Source organism: Hippoglossus stenolepis, chromosome 8 (genome assembly GCF_022539355.2).
Source record: "Hippoglossus stenolepis isolate QCI-W04-F060 chromosome 8, HSTE1.2, whole genome shotgun sequence".
Taxonomy (NCBI): domain Eukaryota; kingdom Metazoa; phylum Chordata; class Actinopteri; order Pleuronectiformes; family Pleuronectidae; genus Hippoglossus; species Hippoglossus stenolepis.
Genome location: NC_061490.1, coordinates 4,552,514 through 4,574,207, shown reverse-complemented (window position 1 = coordinate 4,574,207; position 21,694 = coordinate 4,552,514). Strand labels below are relative to the sequence as shown.

The following is a 21,694-nucleotide window of genomic DNA, read 5'->3' as shown; positions in this document are numbered from 1 at the left end:
TGCACTCACGATCACTCCTCATGCTAAGTGCCTGTATGTTCCTCTGATATATGTCCCAAATAGACCAGAAACAGAAAAGCTCATCACTTACAATGGAGGAACTGAAGGATGTATCCGACTCCTGGTAGTGAGCAGGTAACTGGTATATCTCTTATTAGAGCAGAACTTTACTATTGGACACTGCATTGTGTTTGATTGATGTGCATTTTAAAGGGTTTTCATGTGTTTATGAAATGAATATATAATCGAAACCCAGGAAATTTATATCACTAAGAAACATTGTAATGTTTAAGGTTTTGAGGGAAACTTTACAAATGCCAAGTTGCTTTTTCTCAATTAATATGAAAACCATTAACCCTGTCTAATTAAAATATGAAAGCCACTGAATGTGTACTGGATACACACGCTGATGTCAGGTGTGATCCAGCTGTGAGAATGCCAGGTGTTAATGGCGGGTGCCACGTGTGACTGTTACACATGAATAAGAAAAAAGAAAAGAAAAAACAGAAAGATGGGAGGTGCAAGACTGACACTGACACGCACATGCGGAGGTGAGGCAGTAGAAAAATAATAATAACAATGATAAGAAACATGCAGAAGCGATGGATGTGGGTGGGGAGCCCAGTGATTAGCCATCGTGCCACATACTTGTTTGGGAGCTTCAGAAGCGGTGGCGTGAGCGTCAGTACCTCTGTGGAGTCCGTTAAAATCAAACCCAACTGTGGGGGGAGAAGGAGGGGAGGTGGGGGAGGAAGGGGGGCAGGGGGAGGAAGGGGAGGAGGGCATTTGGTTAAAAGCTCTACCAGATTCACACAAGCAATTTTTTTTCTCTCTCTCTCTCTCTCTCGCTCTCTCTCCTCCACCACCATCGGCATGCAGTAAGGTTTGCCACCAGCGCCCTCGTTAATGGAGGGGAACTGGCAGTGATGATGATGATGATGATGGTGATGATGGTGGTGGTGATGATGATGGAACCTGGTGGAGGCAAGTCAGTGATTTAATATGACGCATGTTAATGGAGGCCTCGGGGTGGCTGGCCTTTTTCAGCGTGTGCACGTCCATGCTGAAGACAACCGCTGGTGACAACATTAATTACAGCCTCGGCAAGTGTTTACAGAGCCTATGCATGGGCGTGTGTGTGTGTGTGTGTGTGTGTGTGTGTGTGTGTGTGTGTGTGTGTGTGTGTGTGTGTTTACAGTAGAGCTCGGGGGGAGGCTGAGCACTGCATCACTTACCATTTGGCCTCTGTCACTTAGAATCACTGGCGGTGCCACATATCATTCACACTCTCTATAAAGAAGCTACTTAACTCACTGTCTACTGTGATCACCGCCAACTCGGCTGATGGACATGACAGGAGAGGAGGGGAGGTAGAGAGAGGAGAGAGGAGAGAAGACGAGAGGGCGAGGGAAAAGTGGAGTAAAGAAGAGTAAAGTAAACAGAAATGATAGGGAAAAGTTAAGATGAGAGGGAAAATAGAGGAAGAGGAAGAATAGAGAAAATATTTTTAAATAACGCAAAGTAAATAGGAAGAGAGAATAGACTAGATGAAAGTGAGGAAAGCAATAACAGAGAATGTGTCGGTAAAGGAAATATGATGGGGAAGTAAAGACTGACACAGGAGAAGAGGTGAGATGAGAGGAAAGAATAAAGGAAAGGAAAGGAAAGGAAAGGAAAGGAAAGGAACGGAAAAGGAAAAGAGGACATGAGGAAATGAAAAGTAGAGGGGGAAAGGATAAAGTAGAGGAAAAGGTGGGATGTCTAAATCAAGTGAAAGACATCGGGACACATGCAAATGGATTCATGAGGCTGGCGTGGACAAATGCTGTTCTGCTTCATTAGAATGCACAATTCCATCTCTCTAATTGACATGTGATTAATAATGTATACAATTTGTCACAGGTCAGTATCCGGAGCAAATCATGTTTCAGTTTAAAAAATAGAGACAGCTGCCCAGCCCAGGGCGGGGGACGGACTCACAGACCGGCTGCCACACTCAACTGAACAAAAAGATCGGTTTTGATTTATTTCGGCGAGTGCAGGAGCACAGTCGACGTATGGAGAGTCGGACGATGAAATATCGTCCGGGATGTGAATCTCCATGCATATATTCTCCACATCTCACGTGAGTGTTTCTGGGTGGATAAATAGCCGTGCGGGCGATGATGTGTGCACACGGGTGGCGAGGGAATGAGTGACTGTTGAAGGAGTGGCAAAAAAATGGGAACATCGAGTAATACATGAATAACAAGTGGCTAATGAGGTTGTTCTACAGGTTTAAGACCTCTCTTACCCACAGCACAGTACACTGAGGCTGTCAGCCGTGCTGCTCTTTGCAGAGGTCATTTGTCTGTGTTATAATACACTCTCAGTGACGGATGCTCTTGCAAAAACTTCTTTAACCGTTACTGCGAATGACTTTAAAAACTCGACTGATTGATCTATTTAATCCATATGTTCTCTTTTGGGGGCCTGGAAAGCCAGCGCCCTTTTCAATAGCTCAAAAACTGGAATTAGTAAAGTTTTTACAGATGTAGTAGATTAGTCTGTGCGGCTTCTAACGATGAGCAAGTAAAGCAATTTTCAACAGAGGTTGAGTGGTTCTCGGACAACGCAGCAGGAGATTTTTCCGATCAGATGTGTTGACAGAAATCTCCGGAGTGGTTAGGTGAGTGTTGGCGCAGGACGTAAAGAATCTCTGCAGCGGAGGTCACGCATTTTTGTTTCCAGCACTTTGACATATCGGCCCTTATCACCAAAAGCTCTCTTGACATCTTCCTCTGTGTCTTCTACATGTATGGCCCCGCTTTTCATCCTGAGATATGTGGATTCTTTTTTTTTTATTCAGTTTTCTGTCCGTCACATGTCATCAACACACCCATTCACTCACTGTGAATCCTCTGGATAATCAGCTGTTTTCTTGTATGGGTCACTCGGACATTATCCAGAGGTTTTACTGGGGGGCTGGCAGGAGAAACTCCAGAGAAGGTCAACGGCCTCTCACGCAGGCATTTGCATTCTCACATACAGCCCCTCCGGAGAATGTCAGGATATTCTCTGGAGTTCAGTGCATGTCTGAAAGCAGCTATACTGATATTGTATCGGCTTTTATGTTGATTAAGAATCCATCTTGTTTGTCCTTTTTTATGTCCTGCATGTGTTGATGTGTAATCAGTTTTCCTCTGAGTGAGTGTGCTCATGTTGGCTGTATTTTACCTGTATGGGATCTCACGTGCGTGCGCAGGTGGCTCGGCTGACTGAAGCTCTTCCCGCACTCGTTACAGATATACTGCCCCTGTCGCATGAGAGACCTCAGCATCCCTGATCACACAGAGAAAAAAAAGAGAGGAACACACATTCAAAAAATATAAATAAGGCAAATCATTTCAACCTGGAAGTTTAATCTGGTAAAAACATGTGTAAGATGTAAATCAGATGTATGGAAGGTACGTTAAGCAGATTCAGCTGTTTTTGAGGAGGGTTGAAGAAGAGGAGGCTTAAAAAATTAAACATGGATTGTGACTTTTAGGATGCAGGTGAGTTAAAAACACCTTTGGTTTAAAAAAAAAAAAAAAAAAAATTATATCTCTCTTACTATCAGCAGATAACATTTTGCAAAATTGGATCCCTATCAGAGTTTTTTTTGCGTTTGGCCCTTTTGACCTGTCAGTCCTTTGATCTGAAAATAACAAAGCCCTTTTTGAAACGTGACTTGTGTCCATCCATCCATTTATACTACTTATTCCTTCAGGCTCACTGGGGGGGAGCTGTCAACAATCCCAGCTGACAACGGTCTCCAACATACAGAGAGAAAGAAACCTTCTCGCTCACATCCACACTTACGGCCAATTCAGAGTCTCCAATTAACCTAACCTGCCTGTCTCTGGAATGTGGGAGGAAGCTGGAGTACCTGGAGAAAACTCCACTCCGACCCCAGCTGAACCGAGATGTGACCCGGGAATTTACATTCATAGATCAAACGCACAAGTAGAAGGGTTTTTTCTCACACACACGGGCCAATAACATTTGTTTTGCACGTCCATGTGACATTTCTCATGTGAGATTTTTCGATGAAGACCGGTGGAAAATGTGGACTTCATTATCAGTCGATTCCGAAGCAGGAGACGGTTTTGCGTGGCAGTGTTTGCGGAGATTGAATGGAGATGTAAAGGTCAGTAATGGGCAGAAAGTGAGTGGGTGCACAGGAGCACGGAGTCTGGCTGGAGCGGTGGAGGTAGGTAGCGTCAGTAGTGGACTCGCGCGAGCATCATTAGTATGTCTAATGTGTCATTATGAGCGGCTAGCTCCAGGGGCTGGACTGCAGCTGTCACACAGCATCATCTCAGCGGCTGACAGCCAGACACACACAGCACACACACACGCCGCATAAATTACAGGCAATTAAAACGCCCCGGCTGTGATGTGCCCGCTCCGCTGCCCGTGTGTCACATGTCAGGTGTGTGTCCGCATGTGTATGCATTTCAAGAGTTATATTTATGTGTGTGTGTGTGTGTGTGTGTGTGTGTGTGTTTGCTTGGGTCCCTGGCACAACCTGGCTACATTTGCACTCACCCACGTGCACAGGGTGATGCAGTAACACTCGCATTACATGCACAAGTCACCTTTACAAATTAAATGTCATACAGAAGCAACTTGTTGAATTTTGATGACTTCAAAGCTCATATATCCCATCACATGACTTGACTAAATGCAAAACCAAGATCATTTGTCTTTCTTCTTCATGGAGCTGCTGAGGAGGTTCAGATGTTGTCTTCACTTTCCAACTTTTTTTTTTTTTTACAAGAAAAAAGTTGAACCCACAATTTTGGGTAACTTCACAAAAGAACTGCATAAATCCCAACTGATGAAGTCACATCCTTCTTTAACCTCCTTAAGTGACAGTTCCAATGCTGTGACACACATCCTATGAAGAGCACGACAGGAGTACTTGCAGGTAAATTAATTCAAATACAAATCGTTTTAAAGATGTTTACAGGTATTTATTTTAAGTGCAGTTTAAAAACCAAAAGGAAACCCTGGCAAAAAAATCTACCAATTTCCAACTGAACATAGATAATGGTATTTCTGAAACTATAAAGAGACAGTATAAGAAAAATGGCACCAAGAAATGAATTGTTATGGGATATGCAATCCAACTGTGTATGGTAAAGCAGAGTCTAAGCGAGCGGCCACTCAGCATAAAGGAGCCTCTTGTTGGAACTGAAATGACTGTAATTCAGGCATTCACATTTTTATTATTTAGTTATCTTTGTAATAAGGACCTGGAGTGTATGTGCTGTATGTAGACAAGTCATTGAAAGATCGTTGGATCCGTTGGATGAACTTGTGACCTCACACACTCACACGTAATCCTGTGACCTCTCTTGCTGAAAGATAACAGACCTGAGGGTTTGGGGGTTTGCTTTACTTCTCAAACGCCCCAAGCATTAAAGCTGGCATATACCTGGCCAGTGCCCTGCCCACTAGTTGTGTGTTTTTTTGTGTGTGTACGTGGAAAGCGGTGAGTGTTGGAGGGACGCAGCCCGACAAGGAGGACGGGGAGGCGGAGGAGGTGACAGAGAGTGTCTCTGGCAGCCGGACTGCTGGCCTCTGGATACTCTACTTCTACTCTGCGGCCGCCAGCCCTTCTCACTGATGCACTAATGAAAGACAAGACAAAGCTGGATGGAAAAACACATGCAGACACACACACACACACTGGTACGAATATTAGAGAGAGAGAAGGGAGAAAGACTCAGTTGCTCAAAAAAGGTCACTTTATAGCATGTGACTCAAAAGGCTAAGGCGGATGGTGACGATATGTGCCTGGACGGCTGACAGCGATGTCATGCGTCCGCTCTGGGGCTGTTGTCTTTGACCCCTGGCTCCGCACAGCCCCACTTGACCTTAGAGACACAACTGAAAATAGGCAAATAATTCGGATGTTGGGTAATGACCATTTCCAAAGCAGCTGGTGGGGTAATTATTCTGTCTCATCTCTCTCTTTGCCTCTTATGTTCCCGCTCTCTGTGTTTTGCCCCCCCCCTCCCTCTCCACTCGCATCTGTGCGAGCCTCTCGTCAGGCAGAGCCATGACCTAAACAGTTTGTGACAGCTTTCTGGGAGAGTGGAGCTGGAGACTAGGCATGCCTCGCAGACCTGAGAGTAGCAAAGGTTCTGTCACGTCTTTCACGGCATACAAAAAAAAAAACACACACTTTTGCATCTGAAAACCTGAGCACATACGGACACACGTGCACAGACGCACATGCTGCCCTAGATTCTTTTCTCATACCAGGTAAACATGTGTCTGCTCATTTAATGTATCTCCCCTTCATTATTATTCAAACCTTGTCAGAGTGGAGCAGTATGTGTGTCTGTCATGATGAGTGAGTGAGTGTGTTAGAGAGGATAAATACATATCTGGCTGAATATGGCTCGTACATTGAGTGTGGATCTGTGTGTCTTTTACTGGTTTACCTTGTCAAGTCCAGTAGCAGCTAAACAGCAAGATACTCAGTGGCTGGAAAACATTTTCCTTCAACTCGTGACATTTGGCATTTTCACCAAGGCCAAGACTCTCTGGGCATATTGTGTGTGAGCTGATGATGAGGGATGAAGAGGACTCTCCCAATTTATGGCATTTCAAAGTAGCAAAAGCCAAATTGTTGCATTGTGTTACTACAAAATTTCACATTTGTAGATGTAAATCAGCAAATAAAAGACAAAAGAACAAAAATGGCTCCTTACCAGTGGGATCCAACATGGCGTTGGCTGCACCCCAGCGGTGGTATAAAGTGGCCAGATCGTGGGGGCTGTAGTTTTTGAGGAAGCTGAGGACGTCATTTGGCATCTCCGGTGTCTCAGCGATTGGCTCCTGCTTCACATCTGCACGAGACTCCAAAGGCAATGAAGTAGAAGTAGAGGAGGGGGCGGAATTATGCAGCGTGCTTCTGTGTGCCTGGGGGGCTCCGTAGTTGTGTCCCGCTGCGGAGCTATGGGTGATGGCGCTGGGCCTTGTGGCGTTAGCCCGGCCCTGGCTGTGGGAGTTGGGATGCGGCTGATGAGGCGAGCCCCTAGCCCGGCTGTACTCAGCAAGGCCGTGTTTGCTGGACAGCATGAAACCGAGGCCCTCTTGAGGCATTAAGTAGCGGTCGGCCATCCTGGAAACTGTGGCAGAGCTGGGGCTCGGTGCTGAGGAATGTGAGAGGGAGCTACTGCTCTTCTCTGTGGAGCCTGAGGATGACAGCGAACTTCCCCTTGGGTAAATATCCACTTTGGGTCTGAAGCGAGATGGATAACTCTGGTCCTCAGTGTGCCTGATGCTGCTGCTGGCGCTGCCGCCTGGCTGTACAGGGACTCTCACCGCATGGGTGCCCGAGGAGGAGGAGGAACCCCTGGAGAACGACGAGGAGGGGGTACAGGATGATGATGATGATGATGATGATGATGATGTTGATAATGATGATGATGATGATGATGATGATGGCGTGGCTGCTTGACTGGCTGGCTTGTTCTTCTTCTGCACTTCACTGGAGTAGGTTGGGGGCTGGGTACGTTGGGTGCGGATCAGTGGAGGCAGTGGTGGACACTCTTTTCCCTCCAGGACTGGCGGGGGACCGGTGCGCCTCCTGGAGGATAACGAGCCGTCCCTGGAGCCCTTTGAGTTGTTCTTAAAGGCCCATGTAGGAGCCAGATTGGAGCTACTGCTGTTGATGCGGTGAGCCACAGTCTGGTGCATCCAGAGCACCTCAGGATAGCGGGTGGAGTGGGAGCAGAAGGAGCACTTGTGGCTAGGGAGGCTCTTCCTGTCCAAGGTGAGGGAGGCTATCCCCCTCGTGCCATCAGCCCTCACACACAGATCCACAGGGGTCATGCTGGGGTCCAGCGGGGACGATCGAGCGCAGAGGTAAGCCGAAGGGGATGCTGAGCTTTTCAGCCCCTGGAGAAGAGCTTTCTTCAGCTTGGGATAACTGCTGGGTGTGCCTCTGTCCGAGCTAGAGCTGGGGCTGGGGCTGGGGCTGGGGCTGGGGCTGGGTCTGTCTTCAGGGGCGGGCGGGTGTTTGACACGAACATGAGTCAGATAAGCCTGCGACTCGGAGGTAACAAAGTCACACAGGCTGCAGATGTAAGGCTTCTCATCTGTAGGGGAGAGATGTGACAACATAAAGGTCAATGACTGCAAAAGAAATAGTCTAGATTATACTCATTACTTCAGTTCATTTAATCGGAACCTCGTGTAGTTTTGGTGAACAGCCACCAGGGTGCAGTATTGGCTACTGTTCTCATATCCCCTCTTTTCATTTTACATGTGAACAGAACCTTCTCTGCCATAACCAGAATTATTACATCTGCTATTGTAAGAGAACTAAACAAATACAAAATAGATTAAAACAGACAACAATTATTACATCACATCATTGAGAGATGCTCCAATCATTTATCTGAATTATTCGATTTTTTAACTAGGTTAATATATTCAGCTTGTGTCAGTGAGCAGTGTTAATTCATCTCTATGGTGACTGTTGGGATGTAAAATGTTCTACATGTTGAGAAACAATCTCAATTGATAAAATACAACATTAAGATAGAGTTAACACTTACTTTTTCCACAGTAAAATAAAATAAAAGGAGTATGAAGGCTAAAAAACTAGCTATTGTATTAGTTATTGTATGGCTATGTGTACGTACAGGCATTGCTTTGGATTCTACATGTGTTTACTAAATTGAGCCCATACTGCTGATTCCTGCTGTGTACTATTGCAAACTCTCCACAAGGGGGCGTATATGCCCCATCTGTCACTGGAAAAGTTTATGTCTAATTATAGAATTAGAGGGGGGGATTAATATGAAGAAGAACAAAAAGGATCCTAATTACAGTTAAAATGATCATCAAAATACAGTGATGTATAATATGAAATCCCCCGATTGGATTGTTTGAACATAAACATGTTCCAGGTCATGGAACCTTACACACATGAATATTTTACAAAAGTCTCCTACAAAAGAACAGATCACATACTGTAAGTAGGCCATTATTACCATCTCCACCACCCCTCCTCGGTTTTACAACAACACCAGTAACCTGCCATCTGTTTTTCATTTGGCTTCCTGTTGGCAACTCTGGCCAACACTCACAGCTCAGACTGTGCCAAGGTGAAGCCCCAGGACTGGGCAGTTTAGCAGGCGGGGTAGAAACACTCGTGTGGCCTCTTTATAAGGCCCATACTGTTCTTATAATAATCAATCAACCAGCTGAAGAATCAAACGGCATGTTTACGTATGTGTTGTAGAAATATCAGCGCAAACCTGAATCAGTCTGACAGATACACACAAACATGGAACACACACTAACACACACCGTGCCCAGCCGTATGGGCCCATATTCTGACACTGCAGTAACTTGTGAAAGGAGGAGGAAACCACATATGTATCTTAGAAGCACACGAAGGATCCATCTTAACTATCCATGAAAATACTGCCTCCTAATTTCACACTTGCATAGAGCTGGTGAGAATAACGCTCAGGTGTCAGCTCTCATCGGGAGAGAAGCTGAACTGAAAAATGTCCATAGCTTCACAGTTGTGAGAGTAAATGGTGCAAATATATCTCAATATAACTCTAATTCTTTCATGTAAATCATCAACTATGTTTGCACAGGGTTAACAATCCACTTCTCTCATCAGTCATAAGTCAAAAAGCCTACGTGCATGTTGGTATCTCCACGCACACACTCCCACTTCTCATTTGCATTCCCAAAATGTAGCAAAATGGCTGTAAGGGACGACAGAGTATTTTGGGACTACATTGTCCTCTGAGTGTCTCTTTCTCCATTGCCCTTATCCCTCTCCATCGAGAGGAGACTATAAATAACCAATCCCTCAGACATCAGGCAGCCTGGCTGGCTCAATGGTAAGAGGAGTGCATGAGTGACAGTGGAGGTGTCACAGGAGGTAACCTTAGAGATTAGAGAAGAAGTCAGAGGGGATGGGGAAGACAGGTAAAGAGAATAAGGACGGACAAATCGACAGAGGCCTTTAGATCTTGACAAGAATGTTCTTTGGGCAAAGGCTCATATATCTTCATAAAGGATGACTTTGTCACAAATATTAATTAGAATGACACTCAGTATAGTGATTTTTTAATCTAGAGCCATGGATTATTCTTTGAGAAATAAAATCGCCCCTATATTGCACTATTAAAGAAAGTGAAAAAATATTCCAGGATCCGCCCCCTGATCCGGACCCACTGTAAAATCTCATGGGTTGTTCTTTGGGTCATATCCCACTCCTCAGATTTCATGAAGTTTATTTTTGCATAATCCAGCTAATTAACAAAAAAATAATTATATGGCACTGTAGAGCCCACGGACCAACACTCCTCATAAATTCAATCAAGCTGCACCAAATTGCACAAACTCACATAAATATTAATATGTCTGATTTTCATCAAGATCCATGATTCATTTTTGAGAAATCAAGGAAAATATTGAAAAACGACATCTTGCAATGTTAAAGAAAGTGAAAAACAAAAAAATCCTCGATCTGCCCCTTTATCCAGATCTGCACCAAAACTCAATGGGTTGTTCCCTGTATCCTCCCACCAAGTTTCACGGTAATCCATGGTCACAACCAAATGCAGATTAGGTCTGATTACATACTGTACATGTATATACAGCTGAGTTTAGGAGCCCTAAAATGTAATTCCTGCAACCACCCAGCAGGATGTCAATGTTTTTGGCGAGACAATACTTTTACTCATAAAAGAAGCTAACCACACCTTAAACTGCTGGAGTACAGGACTCGTGTGTTTCTATTTAAGTCAAATAATCCTATACTGTACAAAGCAAAACATCAGTGAAGACTAAAAGGAAACATGCAGACAGATTTCCATGGCAAAGACAGAAAAAAGGACATATTCACATGAGATAAGGGGGGGGGCGAGGGGAGTTTCCTGAGACAGGAAGACCTGAAATAGCACGCAGCTCGATCAGGCCTGACGAAATGTTGCTGCTATTTTTGAATGTCTGCACTTACACGGAGGAATGGAAACAATCACTACAATTCTGAGCTATCCACTGCACTGTCCTAACCTGGACAAACAGTGTTTTCAGTGTGTTTGAAAGCTTAAAGACAAAAGCCAGAGATCTCAGGTCCTGCACACACAGGAATCCTTCCTTTAACATATTTCAACCCTGAGTGACTGTGGGTGTTTTGCTCGTCCATGGGTAGGTTTTCTCCCTTTTTTTTTGGTTCTGCAGTGTTTATTGGTTGTGGAGGTGAAAAAATGATAGGCATTCCAAAAATGCCCTCTGCTCTACTGACATGCCACAGAAGAGCAAAAACAAGTTTCACCTCATTGTTCTTGCTCTGTCAAACAAGATAATTGTAGTGTAGTAAATTGAATTTTCAGAGGAACTTAACGTTTATTGACTATATTATCAAATTTGTTATGTGCAACTCTGTAAAAGAGGTGAAGTAAGATGATGCAATTTCTCTATTTTCCCACATGGGGGCTCTAGTTCCCACTCCATAGGGGCTGAGGAGCTGAGGAGCTGCACCTACACAAAGGACATTTCATCAACAGATGTTTACTACAGAGTGACAGAGCCAGAGGCCTCGAGTGGGAGGCTTGAAAGGAGCTACAGTCATTTCTGCAACAAAAAGACTAATGCAGACTTGACTCATGCTTGTGGTTTTTCATTTACATTTAGGCAGTTATATTTTCTGATTGTTTTATGTGAGAAAATTAAATCAAATTAGATAACGATTGTAAAAATGGCCTCATCAGTGACTTTAATAAAGCAATCTTTAGTGCTCTGACATTCAATTAATTGTTTAACAGGAAAAACCCACTACATACAAAAGATCACATGATGCTATGATCAACTATTACAATTAAATATTCTTCATTTAAACTGTTTGTGATGAAAAGACTGAAACAGATAGATGATAACAGATAGATGATAATACAGTTAATGAAAATGACACAGCATTAAGACAGAACAAAGAAAGATGTTGTTGACTAACCTGAAAGCCCTCCAGAGTTTGCACTACCCATCTCTGAGGCCTGATCTCCCAGGGTAGAGGCCGGTGGAGAGTCTCCGTACCCTGGGGTGCAGGGCCGACTGGGGGAGCCTGACTCTGGATCACTGGTGGAGCCCCATCGGTCATCCCTTGCGGTTCTTTCCTTGTCCCCTGCGGACGCCCTGCCTCCGTCCTTCCTGTGGACCCGCTGGTGGACCATCATCTGGTGACGACTGCGAAACACCTTCCCGCACTCAAAGCACTCGTTGTACTTGGAGGAAGACTGCGACTGGGATGACCGTCGTCGGTCATGGCGAGACGATGGCCGGTACTCGGAGTCGCTGAGGTTCTCTGGCGTCCGGTCCCCTGAAGAGCCATGACTTCCCAACCCAGAGCTGCTGCGTCTGCCTGAGCTGCGCTTCTCCTGACCTTGAAGGACATAACGACGGCTCGCCTTCTCAAAGACCACAGCGGCTCCAGCAAGGGCATCCTCCCCCATACCTCCTCCCCCATAGGAGGCCTTGAAACTAGGCTCCACTGGCTCCACAACTCTTCCTTTAGTGGCTAATTGCCAGGCCTGGTAGCTGCAAACTGGATCTAGCTCAAGAATCCTTTGCCCCAGAATTGTCTCCCCTTCCTTGTCTTTGTCCAGGGTCTTTTCCTCAACAGGTCGGATGTTTAAATAGTCAAGAAAACGTCTTTTAGCAGCTGGTGAGTCCTCATCATCACTGGCTCTGCATTGGCTCTGGGATTTCCTGCCACAGTTGACACCATGAACCTTTTCATGGACTCTCAGGCTCTCTTTGGTGTGAAACAGGTTCCCACATTTAGAGCACATTTGATAGATGGATGTTACAGAGCCAGAAACAATATCAGGATCCTGGGCTACATCGTTGATGGTGGCCGGATGCTCAGCTGATTCTGCTTTTGACCGTGACCTAGATTTGGTGTTGTGTGTTTTCATGTGAGATTTGAGAAACCAAGCTTCGCGGAACCGTCGTCCACAAATACGACAGCAGTGGTCCAGGACCCCTGCGTGTTTCTTCATGTGCGACTTCAGAAACCAGGCTTGGCTGAAGATTTGGCCACAGGTCTCACAGGGGAAGGACCCATCAGCCTGGGCTGGGTTGGCATCAGGTTCAGTCACAGCCTCTTCCTTAACAGCAGTCTCTTCTTCTGCGTCTGCAGTAATGTGGACCTTTTCAATGTGGCTGAGGAGCTGATCTTCTCGCTGGGCCTCATAGCCGCAGAGACGGCAACAGTAAGGCCGCTGGTCAGTAACAGACTTCTCTCTTTTCATGCTCCTTGCAGGCACTTTCCTCCGGCTCTCCTCAACGCTATCCCCATTGATCATCCGGTTGCAGGCAGAGCTACTTTTAGTTGGACTCGTACCTCCATCGAGACCCTCAGACACACTCATCTCCTCCTCCTCAGCCCCGCCTTCTTCATCCTCATTGGAGTGATGGCTAGAGAGCGTGCCCAGTTTATGGCTGCGAATGTGAACTTTGAGGTTGCCTTTCTGAGAGGCCCTGTGGTCACAGTAGGGGCATTTGTAAGGACGTGCACCAGTGTGGCGTCTCATATGCTGCGACAAAGAGCTGAGGAAGGGGAAGCTGCGTCCGCAGACAGTGCAGTCGAAACTCCCAGGGATTTTGTCATCCTCACCCTCAATCTCATTCACAGGATTGGCCTTGTCTCTCAAGAGCTTTTCCTTTTGACCTCCAGCCTGGGTCTCCATCACCTCCATATTGTCTCTAGTATTCATGGTACTAATCTGCTATATCTTTCTGGCCTCTCACAAGCTGAAAAAAACTTGAAAACTCTGCTATCTGCAGTTGGACATCTAGGGGTGTCTAGAGCGCCCTGGTTGATCAGTTAAAATGCTATCTGCCTCCAGTCATTCGGAAATCCAACCGCTAACGCAGCAGCTCATTCAGCACTCCCTCCAGTGCCACACCATCAATCCATCTTCAACGAGCACTGTCATTGAACATTTACAAAGATGTTGAACCTATTTTCAGGCGAACAGAGGCCTAGAACAAAATGGAAACCTGAGATTTTCTTTCTCAGAATGAAGTGAAAGTTCTCCCCCTCAGTTTCAGGTCATCATTATGTCAGTGGCAGGAAGTTTCGAGAGGTTTCTGTGTCAGCGCAGCTAATTCACCAAACTTCTATTATTCATGTCACTGGCGTCTCTCCTTCATCCTCAGTTTTTTTGTGTATCAGCAGCTTTCAGGTCATGTAACAGTGAGCTCTCTGTAGTGCAGCCTGCATGTATATCATCCACCTGTGAATAAAGAACAAAGAGAGAGGTGGTGGGAGATAGCAGGTGGGGGGGAATGTGAGAAAAGAGACAAATGGAAGATATTAGTGATTCTGCAGTATTTTTTAAAACAAATTCAGTTTCCAGCCACATTCAGTTACCATTTGCATGAAAGATGGTTGCATTTGCCTATGGAGTGTATGTGTCATGAAGTAGACCAGCATATGTTTGTCTGTTAATGTATCTGTGAATTAAAAGGAGGGTAAACCGAGACTTCAGGTTGGTGATCAAGTCCCTTACAGGTTTGAGACTGCAAATGCTAATCCACAAGCAATTTGTGAAGTGAAAATGTTCTATTAGACTCAACCATAACCAAACCCTAAATCTGTGAATTTCATGTTTGTATTCATTCATTGAATCAGTAGTAACAGTCATATGTACCCATGTTGTGGATACATCTTTGTAAATCCCCCAAAATGTGGTGTAAACTATGAGTTTGAGTTTTTTGTGAAGATTTACATATTTGACGGACTGTTGTCATGAATAAAGTCCACCATGTCTACAAGGATAGAACTGCACACACACCACCACTACGAGCGTACATGTGTGTGTGTGTGTGTTGTGAATGTGCATGAGTAGTGCAGGGCTCCGGCGCTCTGATACCACACTGGCTGAGTTGACACTTTACACAATCAGGGTGGTGGTGAGGGGGGGGTCATGTTCACATCAGCAAGATCAGCAGTGCCACAGTACTCCCTCCCCATACTGGCCTCACACACCCGCCTCAACTGACACTATCACATGACAGGGATCTTAAGTACACAACAGGAAGTGGCTCTTCAGACAGTTTGCTTTGTACTGTTTCTCAAACGGGAGTTGAATGGCATTGGGGAGAGAGTCAAACGGAAAGAGAAAGAGACAGGGTGATAAAAGGACACTAATTTTATATGGGTGGAATATTTCGATATTCAGTTGTCAATGACATCTGCTGTAATTATATACATAAATTAAATTGTACTATGCTGTGCATTTGCCAAAGTTGTCATGTTTCGTCTACATTTCTGTATTGCGACCTATTGTCATTTCTTGCTGCGGATTAACATAATATTCTCACTAAGAATAACTAGAGGTTAATCACGTCTTTCTTCTTTTCTCTATGACAGCAGACACGTTTTTTGAACGTATAAAATTAGAAGCAATTTCTAAATTCCTCTCAGATAAAGATCACAACTTTGAAACATGAAAAGAATTTTCCACAGGAAACTAGAGTATTCATTTCAGCAGATGCTCGAGCCTGAAAGTGTGGACTATATGAAACGTGAGTGACAGCATTATTACAGGCTATTATATAAAGTGCCAGGGCCCATAAGCTGAGTTACTGCCAGGCTCTAATTATAAGTGGATAATTGATCATAATCATAAGAGGATAAGGTGGTGGAGGAGGGAAGTTAGCACAAGAACAATCATATGTCTTAAACTTGCACACTGAAAATGACTACCCTGCAATAGAGCAACCTATCTTTCTAGAATGATTTATGATATTGAAATGCAGCGCAGCCGCAATGGTTCACCATGCTTCCTCCTGGAGTGTTAAGTAAGCCCAGGCTTCCAGTGAACAAGTACTGCTCTAGCCAGAGGTGCAGCTGTGGCTGACATTACTCTGAAACAAAATGTATAATTAGATAGAGACCTATAAGAGTCTATCCATGTAGATCTTAAGAAAAAATAGAAGCTCACTATTTCTGCTTGCTTTTGAAAACCATGCAAGCAGTATTAATGTGTAGATCACAGTGACAGTCAGTTTTGGTCCAGACTGAATGGATTGCCATTAAAATTTCCATGTACACCCACGTTTCTCAGAGAACAAATTCTAATGACTGTGGTGATCCTCTTACTTTTCCTCCCGTGCAGAGGCAGAGAACCTCTGTCCTGCGTATACGGGACACAAGACTAAGACATATGAAAATGACAGCAATTAATTGTTTCTGCAATAAAGGAAAATAACATAAAACAATAGACTAAAATGTCCTTCTCAGTCGTCCCTTCCAGCTGTATGCCTGTCAGGGTGGATGAAACACTGTTACTTGATGACAAGCCTCATGGCTAACTGTCAAGAGGAGAGTAAAAGTAGAGGCGTAAAGTCAGACTAAGGGAAATGACAAGAGAAATGGACAAACAATTGTTTTTTTGTTGAAGTAAAATACTTCATGTCTGGTGTGCTCCCTGTAATGAAAAGATTCTGGAGCCTCATGACAGCTGGAAACATGTCAAACTAGATGAGTAGCAAAGACAAATGCACTTGGATAAAGGTAAAGCTTATCTGCAGCGTTTCAGTGCCCAACAAGAAATACTGACATGACACAAGATATTGAAAAAAAAAACACAAACTCAAGGACATTACCAGTAATTTCCAGTTCTTTTTCTAGCCTGCAATGAAACAACAGATATAGCCAGTACCAAACCAGGACGTTTTGGTCATGGAATCAACTCAGAGTTTCACAAGAGGGATGCATTGCTGTCTAAGCCAAGCAGGGCACTGATAAATTGAGGATTTCTTTGGGCAGGTTTTTTGTGGCAACACCAGCTGCCAGTGGCATCATCGTTGTCATCACTACCATCTGACATCAGACAACAAACCAAAGAGAAGCTGTCCCTTCCAATGCATTAGGTCAGTGTGATGTATGTGTTGAATAATTTACTTTGGCCTGTGAAGAATGTGATAAAAAATGGAAAAGGCCCTTGATAGGAAAAAGGTTCCCCACACTTGCTCTAGTGCCTCCACAAGATTCACATTTGTTGTTTTAAGTGAAAAATCTCAACAGTTATTGCATGGACTACTACAAACACATTCACGTCCCCCTCAGGATGAATTATAATCACTTTGAGGATCGGAAAAAATGTTATGGTAAAGAAACTGTCTACTAAATATTAGCATGTTAGCATTGTCCAAGGTAGCTTAATAGCATACTAACATTGACATTTAGCCTTAAGCTCAAAGTGGCTGCTACGTCCTTTCCTGGAGGGACTGCTTCATTATTCTAAACCCATAACACCATACTGACTTATGTTATGAACAGTATTTAAACGTCACACAGCTACAGTGTCTGATCGGACTTATTTCTCTGCCTCAATATATAAGACGCTCTATAAGATAAGATATATGAGGCATAAAACCCCAAAGAGAGAATTTTAAAGAGCCATAAACTTAATGCACCTCTTCATTTGGGGAACAAGGAAGCATGAGTGAGTAACAGCCAACACATGACATGATATGAGAATCAGGTGATGATGGAAGACGCTCAGCTCCATTCATCCATCCACTGTAGTTTTGTCTCCGCATTGTTCCAAATATCACTCATATAAGTTAGTAGCTTCTTGCAGTCCTGGTGCTAAAAGCAGAGGATAATGATCTTATTTCCTATTAAATGGCTTTGCTGATTTGGGGCCAGGAGGGCTGGGAGGAAAAGGAGGGTGGGGGGTTTTCAGCAGTAAGCCTGTCATCTACCAGACAGTCATGTGCAAATTGAAATGTAATAAGATTAGCCACCAGAAGGGAAACAATGCAGGCTCCACATCACCAGGCCAAAGAGGGGGGGAAAAAAGACAAATTGGCTTAAGGAGGGAGAAACTGTCCAGAAGAGACAGACAAGATTACCAATCATCAGAGTCATCAAAAAAGAGAAGAGGCATCAAAGCTCTATTAAAGGCCAATAAATGGATATAAAGTCTTTCCTGTGGCTGGCAGAAACAGTCCAGTTTGTAAACCTTGACTGCCATTGACATCCTCCAGCTAATTAATCTCACATACACACAAGGATTAATAAGACTGGAGCTGGTGTGTAGCTGAAGTTGGAGTAAAAATTTGAGTTTTATTTCTTAGTTTATTGTGTTTTAAAGCTGCATTCTGACGGAAACAGTTGTCTTCTTTTCTTGCAGAGATCCATCTGACCCTACTCAGGAATGCCTGTCTATCAGACATGCCATTAATGGACACTTAAGCTGTCCTTCCATGAGTCACAGGGAGTGAGTGGTATACACTGCTGATAATGATTGAAACCCCCCCACCCTCTCTCTTTCCTTGAATCTTCAGCATTCGCTGTTCCGCTTTCTCAACACTGAACTGAAGTCCGACGAGAAGAGGAGGAAATCCGCTCTTGTTTTCCCGACCACGCACAACCTTTGCAGAGAGCTGCTCTATTTCTGTATCGGAGACTCCTGAGGTCCACATCTGTAGTGGATGTGGAAACAAACAGTGTCAAACTGTGCGTGCAGGCCAGCAGAGGACCTGTTCACGCATGTCAGGTTTTTCTGTTTTGTATTAGTATTCAAAATTTGGCACTGTCACAAAGCCAGACATCTGACCTAAAATATAAGTTGGATATATGTTATATATTATGAAGCAGTATACTAGGCCAGCTCTGAATAAATGTTTGCTGTTTACAATATAATAATGTTTATTTTAGAGATCATAACTGTATATGTCTAAGCATGTTTAGATGTACTGCAATCTGGGTTTGACTCTCTCTATTACACTCTTTATTGCAATCCGCTCAACTGCCCCCTCTAGAGGCTACAGATTCACCTTGCACAAAACATCTGGTGCAAGAATGTGAAAAAAATGTGTTCAGGTAAAAAAAAAAATTGAGTTCCTGCAGTCTACTTTTTAAACAGCTGGTGTTTAACAGAGACTCACACACAGGTTTAGCAGAAGGTGCTAAGCCTTCTGCGACAGAAACACTGCCATCCAGCCAGGGAGCGCCTTCATCATAGCAACCATCTCAGAGGCAGCCATGACACAAATCTGCCGCACCCAAGGGTGCAGAGATTGGCTTTCATAACACACTGACTCACTCACACTGTCACCCTATCAGTGATAATCACTGCAGGTCGTCCTCGTGTGGGACATCCGTCAGCCGTGGTGGGATCTGTTTCACTCCCAGCAGCACAGACACAGACAAGCATGTGAGAAAGAAATACACAGTGGGGGGAAAAATAAAGAGTGGACCCTCTGTTTAAACACACACACATACACATACACACACACACACACACACAAACACACACATACATGCAGGAAAACTGAGGAATCATGAAGCAAAACAGAAGGGGCTTTTAATGTTGTCCACACACAGCTTTTGAAAGTCTACACGAGCACACTGTGGGCTTTTAACAGTGTTTCATACAGGCAGCATTGAAAGCTTAACGGCCCATACAGAGAGCTGCACACACACACACACACACACACACACACACACACACACACACACACACACACACACACACACACACACACACACACACACACACACACACACACACACACACACACACACACACACACACACTGCTTTACGGAGCATTTTACACTTCACAAAAAACCTCACTATCCTCTGTACAGTTGCTGATAAAGTGGAGACATTCAGTGCACAGAGTGCGACAGAGGGGATGGTATGGAGTCTTAAACACACACACACACACACACACACACACACACACACACACACACACACACACACACACACACACACACACACACACACACACATAGTGCACAGGCAGTGTATTCCTAGACCAATCAATAATCCATTATGAACAAACTGCTCTTCACCTCTCACCCTGCTCTAAACTGGCATACAAAGAGGTCTGCTGTAAGCTCCACTATGAAGAGAGAGGGGAATAAGGCACAGCTGGACACACACACACACACATTTGAGGGTAACAAACGTGTCAGCTGTGGAACAAAAAAAGACGCGAAGTTTGAGGTTGACAGTTTCATCCTTCATGTCATCAATTTTGTCATAGTAACTGAACAGCACAAAAGAAGACATTTGAAAAAGATTCTCCATGTACATACGTGTGCTCATAGGCTACCTTCCAATGGTGCATGTATATTGCAGTATGTATTATATTACATTGTTATCACTTCACTATCAAAATGTAGACACTCATGAGAAGATTCACATGAAGTAACTAAATTCTTCAAATACCTGCAGCCGACCACATCTGGTAATGTGTGCACTTGTGTATACAAGTTAGAAGGGACAACCCTTTAGAGACTACATGTGGGTGGTTGTGGTGCAGCTGTGAGTTTAGGTCACTGCTGTTTTGTACCGACTCTGCTGCTCATATAGCTCTCGAATGGTGCTTGACTCTTTTTGGTATATATATATTTATATACTATATATATATATATATACACACACACTCTGACCAATCCACTGTCGTACCTGTCTTGTGAAACACTAGCAGAGCCCACATGACTTCCCAGCTCATCATAACTCATCACAACAGCTCATATAGCAGGTATCCAGGTCAGGAGGAGGCTCTGTGTAGCTTGACAGGAGTTCAACAGCTTGGCTCGACTTTGACATGTTTGACTCCACTTCAGCTCCACTTTTACTGGAGGTTGAATTTAAATGACAGGTCTAATCCAGGACTAGCCTATAGGTTACATTCACATCCAATGGAAGTCCAGTTCGGGCAGTTTTATTATGTTATATTTCCCCCTCTTGTTGGGGTCTGTCCCGGCTCTGTCAGAGCAGGTCATGCTCATAAGCAGGAAGAGCAGTGGGGGGCTTGGTGGCATTGTTGGGGTCTCCAATTCCCATCCTATCCCTAGTTCCATCCCTGCCCCCCCATACTTTAAACCCAGCCAGAACAATAGAGGGGGTCCACGCTGTCTGTCCCCTCTCTCAAACCCCCCTCCCTCTGATAAATAGGCTGAGAGGGGATCTTGCCTGCCTACTCTATTTGCGTGAGAAGGGCCTTTGGACAGAAAGGAGTCCACTGGGTCCATGTGAGTGTGTGTGTAGGAAATGGCAGGTGTTTGGGTCAGTACTGTCATGTTACATTTTAGTGACCGGTTCATGCTAGTGGGATTACAGGACAGGTCCAGAGGGGAAGGAGACAGTTCTCAGGCCAGCAGAGTACATAACAGAGGCAACCACACACCAACATCTAATCATCTACATCTACTGGTTAAGACTGACTGGTTTTCAATATTTTCTGCATTTCTCGTAAAAAGGGGAACAAGGTTTAAAACAGTTTTACAACAGCTTGAGCCTCCTATCTATTCTGTTTGTGCCAAAATAAGATTTTTAAAAACATGTATTCACATTTCTGTTTGTTACACACAGATTTTTCTTAATAACGTCACTAAACTGATCAACATGTATTGACACCTGCTGCTAGGATTTTTCCTAGTTTAAAACCAACAGGAGCTGACTGCTCTCATGGGCCCGACCATCTTCAGCTTCCTCTGGGATTCAAGAGTGTTTGCAGTTGTGTTGTGTGTGTGTGTGTGTGTGTGTGTGTGTGTGTGGGCGTGTGCATGCTTCCCTCCCCTCCCTCTCAAAATCTGCCTGTTTTTCTCACACCGCTCGTTAACCCCTGGGTGCTCCTGCCCA

At 44.4% G+C, this 21,694-nt stretch overlaps 1 protein-coding gene across 3 annotated transcripts in view; it reads right to left on the bottom strand.

The window, feature by feature from the left end:
* The window catches only part of znf516 (zinc finger protein 516), a 48,605-nt gene that overhangs the window by 5,675 nt on the left and 21,236 nt on the right, over positions 1-21,694 (bottom strand). For 2 of the 3 annotated variants that reach the window (XM_035163368.2, XM_035163367.2), the window contains exons 2-4: positions 12,029-14,312; positions 6,750-8,141; positions 3,217-3,321 (exon numbers count right to left, since the gene is read on the bottom strand). In XM_035163368.2, the coding sequence (XP_035019259.1) occupies positions 3,217-3,321; positions 6,750-8,141; positions 12,029-13,790 (3,259 nt within the window). In that variant the 5' untranslated portion in view covers positions 13,791-14,312. Of the gene's footprint in view, positions 1-648; positions 720-3,216; positions 3,322-6,749; positions 8,142-12,028; positions 14,313-21,694 lie in introns of all 3 variants that reach the window. The other variant, XM_035163369.2, reaches the window with a different exon arrangement.